The 10,220-nt window shown below is 35.9% G+C and overlaps 2 protein-coding genes across 2 annotated transcripts; one reads left to right on the top strand and one right to left on the bottom strand.

The window, feature by feature from the left end:
• The first annotated feature begins 1,652 nt into the window (after window positions 1–1,652).
• Window positions 1,653–3,041, top strand: LOC133694305 (protein NODULATION SIGNALING PATHWAY 2-like). Its single transcript, XM_062115794.1, has one exon. The coding sequence runs from the start codon at window positions 1,653–1,655 to the stop codon at window positions 3,039–3,041; it is 1,389 nt and encodes a 462-aa protein (XP_061971778.1).
• Window positions 3,042–4,868: 1,827 nt separating this feature from the next.
• On the bottom strand, window positions 4,869–6,258 carry LOC133693569 (SKP1-interacting partner 15-like). Its single transcript, XM_062114802.1, has one exon. It carries the CDS (start codon window positions 6,137–6,139, stop codon window positions 5,018–5,020), a length of 1,122 nt encoding a protein of 373 aa, XP_061970786.1. The 5' UTR covers window positions 6,140–6,258; the 3' UTR covers window positions 4,869–5,017.
• Window positions 6,259–10,220: the final 3,962 nt, after the last annotated feature.

Genomic DNA, 10,220 nt, shown 5'->3' with positions numbered 1-10,220 from the left:
AAAAAAAAAAAAAAAAAAAAAAAAAAAAAAGAATGCTAGGGTTTCTATTTCTTCAATCCTTTCAGCTCCCGGTGCCAATGTCTCGAGGAGACGAAAACAACTCAGGGAAGACTCGAAAGCAACGACAAAAAATTAAAGCATAATCAAGAACAAATTAATGGTTGCGTTGCTTGTTAATCGTGCTAAACGTGCTTAATTAGTTTCCTAATCTTATTGTAATTTCTTTTCGCAGCTTCTCGTAATCACTATATATTTAGGCATGTGCATGGCATACGTACTTTAATCAAATAAAGACTGCGATTTTATTTTCCAAGGTCCACCGCATCTCGATCCGATAACGCATGTGTTAATGTACACCATATCCATTGGGTTATTGCGTTCTTGTATTATTCTCCTAGTTCATCTTGTATTGATGCTATTTTTATTTTTATTTTTTTAGTTAAATAATTAAGTTGAGTATAATAATTATTTAGGATACAATACTTGATTAAAAGTACCACGTGTTCGAAACTACGGATTATAAAAATTATGCATGTCTAATTGTAGACACGCATTTTTTTATTTTATAATCTATATTTACAAAAATTAAAAAAAAATGTTTCTTGATTCAATTTCTACACTTTCTAATAACATCGCCTGTTTGAATAACAGTACATGAACACAGTAATCTAAATCAAGATGATATATCAAAATTTTAATTCTTTTATATAGCTTTTACGATTAAAAATACCCTTAGAATGCACGTGAAGAATTCAGTAGGAGCGTGTGCTGGGGATTCCCATGTGACTCGGCAAGGAGTGGCATTGGGACATTGTTGAGTGCTTTGTTCGAAATAATTGTCATGATAAGAAGACAAAACTTGCATAAGCAGTGATTAAGAAACAAAGGCGGATGAATTAAGAGCATAAATTCTCGCGATAAACTTGTGATTCATCATTGGACGGTGAGCCTTCCTTCGAACGCTAGCTTATGATTTGCCGTCGAGTGTTCTTGCATGAATCTGTATCTTTGAGTCCTCTCTGAGATGTAATAATATATATTTTTTTAATTTATTTTAAACATTAACACGTTAGAAAATATATAAAGAAATTAAAACTTACGGAGCCCACCAAACTGTTCATAATCTATACCGACCTCGTAATTTGTCCTTTATAAAGAAACATGTGATTCACAGACTGCACTGCACCTACTCCCTACACTGTCACAACCTGACAGGCTAATACTAGCTAAGTTAGCAAGCGCTGGAAAATTTGCGGCGCCGAAGATGAGATGATCTCGATCAATTTTTATTCAATACTCTGCAAAACGACATGTAAGAAAACGAAGGGGTTAAGGAATCTTTCAAGGGATCCACCCTCTCTAGTCTACACCATGTGTGTGATGGTTGATGATGAAGAAGAAGCGTTCTCCACTCTAGTAGGCTAATAGGAATTGGGTCATATAAAAATAACATACAGACATGTGAGCTATTGCTTTCATGTTCTTTAGTTTTCTTTTCTTCAAACGGGACATCTCTACTTGGCACGCTACATTATCCAAATACCAAGCAATGAGCGAGGTATTTATACAAGGAGGTCTTGGCGGCCCAAGTTTTTCACTACTCTTTAAAGATCTTGGTTTTCAGTCTTTAATTAGTCATCCCCGTTAGTGCCATGAACTATGAGCAAGCTCCTCTTATCTACTACAATAGTGAACTACAATGCAACCTCGAAATTGCTTCAGCTTTCCCAACAGAAAAGGACAACCTGGACACCGATCAGTTTATTGAAAGCTTACTTCAAATGGAAGCTGATTCCATGGATGAAGCCGGTATTGACAAGAGATGTGGCAGCCACACATCAACTAGTCCTGTGAATCAAGAAAGTGGCAGCTTGGTTACTTCCGTAGATGATACTGTGCATTTTGTCGGCTTTCAGGAGAGCAATGGTAGGAATACCTTCACTGATTTTCTGTTGACAGGAGCCCAGGCTGTTGAAGTATCAAACTGGCATCTTGCTTCAAATATAATCGCAGGAATCAGCGAATTACTTCTAAGCCAAACTGAAGAGAATCTGTTCAGTGATATGGTTTTTTATTTCACTCAAGGGCTCTCCTACAAATGCAGAGATGTTCCAGCATTAGCATTACATGAGATTGTTCATGAACAGAATGAAACCATGTCTCACTTCCAGATGCTCAAAGAGCTCTCCCCATATGTGAGGTTTGCACAATTCACTGCAAACCAAGCGATCCTTGAGGCAACCAGAGAGGAAAATGAGGTTCATATCCTGGATCTTGACATCATGGATGGAATTCAATGGCCACCACTAATGGCAGATCTTGCACAGAGGAATAATGTTTCTCTGAGAATAACTGCAATTGTTGGCGACCCAGAGAAAGCAGCTCTTGTACAGCATACGGGCAGAAGACTGGTCGAGTTTGCAGAATCAGTAGGTCAAACGTTCAGGTTTGACCAAATGACTATGGAGAAAGAAGAGGACTTTGACAAGATTGAAGGAGGCCATACACTGATAGCAAACTGCATGATCCATCAGCTTCACATGACTGACAGGAACCTTTTGGCTGTGAAGAATTTCTTGAATGGCGTGAGTAGACTATCCCCAAAACTGGTGGTTTTGGTTGAAGAAGAACTCTTAAATTTTGCTAAGGTTTCATCTGTGTCCTTTGTAGAGTTTTTTCAAGAGGCGATCCAACATTACACTGCACTTTCTGATTCTCTACAATATAGCTACGGAAGAGTGGGGTTTGAACTGTTTCAAAAGGAGAGCATGGGGCTTAGGATTATGGATAGTGTAAGGAGTTTTCCGATTGGGAGAGAAGAGAAAATGTCGTGGGAGGAAAGCTTTTCTTTGCTGAAGAATTTTAAACCAATCCCCATGAGTGCCACCAATGTTTCTCAAGCCAAGCAATTGTCAGGTCTCCTTGGTAAAGCGTACTGGGTGCAAAATGAAAATTCAAGGTTGTCTTTGTGTTGGAAATCAAGGCCTTTAACAACTGCTTCCTCTTGGATTCCTAGACATGCTCTAGGAAGTCGGCATTGAAAAAGACCAATGGAGATTCTGAATTTTCACGCAATAAAATAGCATGACAGGCTTAGCATAATGAAGGGGAACTTGCACAAACAAGTAACTCTTCTCAGTATTGTACGCTGAGATTGATTTCTCATTCCAGTTGGTATAGTTAATAAATTTCATAAAGGGTGTCGTTCCGAGCCGGTCATACAGCAGTGCATCTTCATCTCCCTACATAATTCTAACATATGTTGTTTTCATAACCCCAGATCACCCTCTTCTTCTATATCACTCTTCCTCGGGAAAGAGTGGAGGAATTTATATTCTAATATCTACTCCTTTGGAAAACAAAGGATGGGACTAGATGAATTATAATCCAAGATAAGTTTCCAGAAAGTTGCAAGTTCTCAGGGGTATAAAATATCCCAGAAGTCTCGATTAGCACTTAATTTCTTTAACAATTGAGTGAACTTTGTTTCCATCATGGTGATCAATATTCCAAAGCAACAGTTTCTGGAATAAGCAGTCACTGTCTTCTAGCTTCAATGCTCCATAAATAGTTCAGTAACATTTCAGCAGCAAAAGAACAAACCAAAGTACAAATGAACAGATAATTGAAAACCACGAAAGAAATCAAACCACCGGTGCATCCTTGTATCAAGTAAACGCAAAAGAGATAAATGCAAACAATTAAACAAAATGTCAAGAATTAGATGGTAGGTACAGGCTTTGAGTTCATAAATAATCAAAGAAGGTAAAGAAAAGGCTCTACTTGTATAGCCACCATCAGAATCCGAAAGTAACCAGATGAGTTGCACTTGTCCAATATAAAAAATCTTGCTTTCAAAATAGAAAATAAATTTAAGGGGTTATTTTTGGCTCGACAATACATGTGAATCAGTGTGAATTACACTCGAGCAAGAGATGGGTGTTCAATTACTATGGGTTGTAGTTGGAGGGATTGGCTAAAATTTCAAAATTATGGACCTTAAGGTTATATGAGGTTGCAAAGAGCTGCAATTGCAATTCCAATAGGACCTCATCTCCCCTTGAATCAAGCACATGTACAGTTCTCAAGAAACAGGTGAATCAACCAGGGGGAGTTTTGCGAGCTGAAAGCTTCTCCAACAAACATTTAACCGATCTATTCTTTACACTCATTAAAACTCAAGATTTTAGATGATTTGATTCTGAATTGCACCCCGCTATTAATTCACAACACGAGTGAGTCCTGATAGGGCATTTGCATGCCTATTGATGTCCTCTTATAAAAGATGAAGTGAACGTAACTCACAATGACGACGACAATTTTGCAATCCCAATATTTGAAGAATAAATAATAAATATTTGTGCAAAATATTTTTAAAAATATTTTTTATTTCAAAATATCATATCAAAACCATTAAAAAAAATTAAAGTGAAAAACATCAAAAGACAGAAGTTACAGGAATCCCAAACACTCACCTAAGAAAGAAAGTACAAATCATATCCTGTCAGCAATAAATGAACCATATATATATACAAGGTGAACACGATAAATGAAATAGACAGCAAAAGGCTCTGCCATCAGCACAATCCATCCCAAAGGAAAAAATAATGGAGAAATTACTAAGGTAGCCAGAACAAGAAATGAAAGCACCGCTACTAGTTAGATGCTTTCACATTCCCAATAAATGCAATAGCACATTCCCGTCAGCATAATGCTCATAATAGCATTTTCTTACTCAGAACTGAATCCCTATCAAATCTGAACTAATGCAGGGCTTCAAGAGTCAAGCCTAAAGGCACAAACTAAGTTCAGTTGAAAAAACAAAGTAAAAGCAGGGCAACCAGACAATATCATATGCAACTGAACCATTTGGAACATTTTGTTAACATTTCATTGATAAACCAAATACAAAGTAGAACAACAGAACCAAGCCAACAAGTTTCTCAAACACAACAATAGTGATACAAATCCAACTCGAATACACCTAAACTCAAATTCAGTAACCAAACATAACAGTTCAAGACAATGCAGTGAGACTAGCCTCGAACACAAACCCTCGACAAAGCCCATCACCACCTCCGGGCACTCCTTCAATCCACCTCCAAACCACACCATCACAGTCATCCCACAAAGCCAACTTCCCCACTCTCTTCGCAGATAAACAGACCCTATCCCCACCACCAAAAATCTTAAACTTACTCGATTCCTGAAAACTCTTATACATCTCCGATGGCATCCGTCCTGCCTCCTCCCACTCCATCCTCGCCAAATCCAACCTCAATATCAATATCGTCGAACACGATGGATTCAAAGAAAAATTTGACTTTAACACTCCAATCATCAACAATTTATTCCCCTTTCCACGAACCAAACGTGGTCGTTTGATAATATCAAAGATATCTCCCCATTCAAGCCTTCCCAAACAAACCCAATTGTTATAACTATTGTTAAGATTCGTCAGTGTACATGTAAAGAGCTTCCATTGAGATCTCCATCGAGACCCAACATCACATAAAGCGAAAACCGAGTCCGATATTAAAATAGGGCTTCTGGGTTTTGATGGTAAATTCGCAGAGAAAGTTAACCACGAGTTTGTTTTATTTGTGTTTGAGAAATATAAAGCAGCGAGTTCAGTTAATACCATGACTCGGTGGTTCACTGAGTCAACCAGGACAGATCCGTGTCGTGACCAGGCCGAGCCAAGCTGGGGGAGCACCTGAAATTGGCGAGTCAAGGGGTTGCAGACAACGAGTGATCTGTTTGACTCGAGCGAGTTGGGTGATTCACCCCAGAGGTAAACGAGCCCACTCGCTGAGGCGACAGGTTGAGGTGACCTGAAAGGTAAGAAGCTGAGACTAAATCTGAGCCATTGATTCTGGTCTGGATCGAACACGTGGAGGTAAGGTAGAGAGGAGACGTGACTATTACGCCTTTGATGGTGGTGGTGATGTGGAGGGCGGAGAGCGAGGAAGCGGAGAGGGGTTTGAGTGGAGATTAGGTCCATGAAGGATGGTGAGGTCAACATTTGATTGAAGAACTTGCAGACAGATCTGCAAATCATGATTTGACGAAGTGGGAGAGAGGAGAAGATCTGGTTGAGTGTGTCTTGTGGTAGACGGTTGATTGGTGAGGCGTCCATGGTTTCAGGTGAACCGGTGACGCAGAGAATCGGGAGGGAGGGAGCGAAGAAGAGAAGATGACAGGCAAGGGATATGGTTGAGATTTTTGTTTTGTTTTGTCGTTAAAGTACAGTTGGAGGCAGGGCCACATGCAATGCTTTTGTTGACTGCTGAAAGAGTCAAGACTAAAGTTGGTGATGGGCCAGGTAATCTGATGGGTCCAGTTTTAAGCCCAGAACTATATTCTGCTAGCTTTTGGGCTTGGTGCTCAAAATGTTGGAGATTTGATTGGCAATGATTTGTTAAAGACGGAAGGTTGAGCATCTGCACAAATGTTAAGTTAGTTGGGTTTAGTGATAATACTATTTTATTGCGTGCACTTTTTTTGCAGACCTAAATTTTTTGAAATGTGAAAAAAATTAATATTAATGTAGTTTAAGTATATTTATAATTAGAAATATATTTTATAAAAACGATTCAAAATAACCTTTTTAAAAAAAAATAATGTGGTTTAAGTATAATTTATAAATTAAAAATTAAAAAAATTATCTCTTAATTAAATTAATATTTGACTCAATTTTATAATAAATTTTTAATTTATAAATAATTATTTTTAAATCTAACATACTTATAATTTTTTAAAAAAATTAAAAGTTAAAAAATAATTTAAGTAAATCTAATTGTAAGGTACAGAGAGAGAAACAACAATGTTCTAACGTGGCATGCTACCATGGACTTTATTAACAAACTGATTATTGATAGAACAAAAAAACTAAAAGGAATTGTTTGTTTATTGTTGTTGAATTAAATTATTTTTATGTATTTTTTAATTAATTTTTTTTAATTTTATATTTTATAATTGAATTAATTGAGAATTGAGTTTTATAATTTATTTTATATAAAATTATAATGATCTCACTATATAAGTTACAAATATAACAGATTAATTTAAATTCACAAGCATCCGAATTCCAAAATATTACAATCTTTGATATTAAAAAAATGGATATTGTTTTGAATTTTCGGAATGAAACGACAGTAAACGTGATTCCGTATTAATTCACCAATCAGCACTCATTCCTACCCCGATCTCCAGCACCTCCTACGTGGGCCCATTTCGAATCTCAACAATCCAATGATGACGATCCAATCCAACAATAAACGACGTCGCACAGTACGAAACGAGATCGCTCCTTCCGCCCGCTGTCTCAATGATCGTGTCCACTTGCCACGATGAGATAGACACACCATCGAGCGGCCTCAGAAATTGGTGGTCGATGACGTTAGCCCTCGAAAAAATATAATATATCTGCCCATGTGGCTTGCAGTAGCTGGTTTTTGTTTTTTATTTATTTATTACTACTATTTTTTCGTCGTCACTGAGCTTGGAGGGCTGTCAATCAAAGTTGTTAAAATCACGATTTAACTCGTAAAATCGTACGATTTTACGAGTTAATGTAGGCTTTACGTGCTGAATCGTTCTTAAAACTCGAAAATGGATGAAATCGGATTAAAATCAAGTAAAATCGTTAAAATCAGGTGAAATCGTGTAAAAAAGCGATTTCAGCACCGTTTTAACGATTTTGGCAGAAAATATATACTGCCCGTAACCTTTGCCTCGCTCCAGCTGTCCAGCGGCTATTGAGCCATTGACTATTGCGATTTGCGTGTTTTTTCATCTTTCTTTCAGCTGTTGATACACACACACACACACACACACACAAAACAAACAAAATCTAAATCCCTAAGCCTAAAATTATCTACACAAAATCGTGCATCTCTGAACTTCTTTGAACACCTCAAATTCTCAATGCTTCTGTTCTACTGCTCCCGTTCGCCACTCGAAAACAAAGGTAGAAAGCGAACCAGGAAACGCGAAACTGCGTGAGTGAGCTTAACTCGGGCAAGAAGGAAAGAAAGGCATCTTCGGGCACACAACCGCTGAAGTGGAGGTTTCAAGTCTCCAAACCGGCAAGGAGAGAATAGATGCACAAAGCAGCTGGTTTGCATTTTAGATATGAGAATCAATGAGTGAAGAAGCCAGTTGTTCTGAGCGATCCTGAAACAGGGAAGAAAGAGCTCGATATAGAGTTGGGTGAAGTGAACTTTCAGCATTTCAAAAAGGGAGCATGGATCTAGGAGACAGAATGAGAGAAGGGCCCGAGTGGAGGAGAAACTGGAGAAATTTCCAGTATTCGTTCATGAGGAATAAAGGATGAAATTTCTAGTATTTTGTATCCTCTCCCTGGTGCTGTTTGTTTTGGGTTAGTGGAAGGTAAGGAAGATGATGATGTTTATAAAGGCTGAGATATGGTGGAGATAGCTCACGATTTGATGGGCATGGTGTTGGTTTGTGTTTGAAAGGATGGCTATGGTGATGTGGGTCTCTGGATCGGTTGAAATCTGGAAGCATTTCCAGACTTCTTTGTTGGTTCTCTGTTGTTGTTTCTTGGTTTTTTTCCCTGGTTCCCCCCATTTGAATTCCCCAGTGTCCACCATTTCTTTGTAGGAGAGAAAATCTGGAATTAATGCAGTATTGAATGATTTCTGGGACTTGATTGCTGGAGATGGAATTGGGAGATTAGAATCTGGGTTTATTTTGCTGGGATTTGGGGTTTAATTTAAATCCTGGACTAGATTGAATCAATTGGACAAAATCAGACCAAAAACATGCTTTGAGTGGGCTGAGTTGAATTAGTTCAATTTAATTGGACTAAATTAATTGGTATGAAACAAATGGGATTGAAATGAAATTATAACTAAGATAATTGATCCTCATAATGTTTCTTACTTTTAATTACAGTCCATGGCTTTTGAGTTTTTCAATTCCATTCAATTAAGATATTTAATCTTATGATTTTTCTCAATTTATATCCTAAAATGTATCAATTCATTTTTCAATTTCAAATTTGTCTTGAATTATTTTTTGTATTATTTTACATTTTTTACGATTGTTTGTTTTACCCCTGTTAATTATTAGTTAATGAAAAGTTATTTTAAATTATGTATGATTTTTATTTGAACCATGTATTTTAAGATGTTTAAACTATGTATGAATTTTTATTTAAAGACTTGAAATATGTATGAATTTTTATTTGAAGCATATTTTTTAAGGTACTTGAACTATCTATGAATTTTTATTTGAAACATCAATTTTTTTTTATGTATTTTAAAATTCCTTACGATTTTACGATTTTACGATCCGTTTTTACGATCCGAGTTTGTGTGAGGCTTTCCGTGCCGTGTTAAAATCACGATTTTAACAACCTTGCTGTCAATGTTTTTTAGTCAAAGCAATGAAGGATCTTATAGTGCTTGCTTTCCATTTTGTTTCTTTTATATATTAATTGTGTTGCGCTTTACATTAAAAAACGATTTATGAATTAATTATTGTTATAGTTAGCGGCAAAAGAATGCATTGTTAACGTATAAGATTACAAGAGCAACCCTATGCTTGGCCATGAGGCTGAAAAGATTCTCCAATTTTTATTTTTTTTTAAAGGTTAATAAAGGTCATGAGCACCACTCCTGTTTTTCCATTGACATGTGCGCGCTCCCTGGCACCTACGTCTGTAGTTTCAAAATTTGTAAATGTGATTGCAGCAGCTTGTTAGTTAAAAATTTAATTTTTTTATTTAATATTTTAAAATTAATCTAATATTAAATTATTTTAATATATTGATATTAAAAATAAATTTTTAAAAATAAAAAATATTATTTCAATATATTTTTTAGTAAAAAATACTTTAAACAATAATTGTTATCACATCACTAAACATTCTCTTAACTTTTTAATTTAAATTATAATTAAAAAAATTGCTTTTTATCAATAATTTATAATAAAAATAAGTTATAATAACTTTAATTTAAGACTATATTCGTTAAAAATAACTCACACAACTTCTTTTTTTTACTAAGAAATATGGTATAAGTCATAATAATTAAGTTAAAAATTATGATTAAATCAATTTTTTTATTTATTTAAGTCAAAATTTAATTTTAACCAAACATACTTATAATCTGTCTAGCTAAAAATGAGAAATAACTTAAATAAGAGACATCAAACATAACTTTAATAGGTTATGCTATCCATTTGTGCTC

Source organism: Populus nigra, chromosome 5 (assembly GCF_951802175.1).
Source record: "Populus nigra chromosome 5, ddPopNigr1.1, whole genome shotgun sequence".
In the NCBI taxonomy this organism is placed as follows: Eukaryota; Viridiplantae; Streptophyta; class Magnoliopsida; order Malpighiales; family Salicaceae; genus Populus; species Populus nigra.
This window is presented reverse-complemented; position numbering and strand designations above follow the sequence as displayed.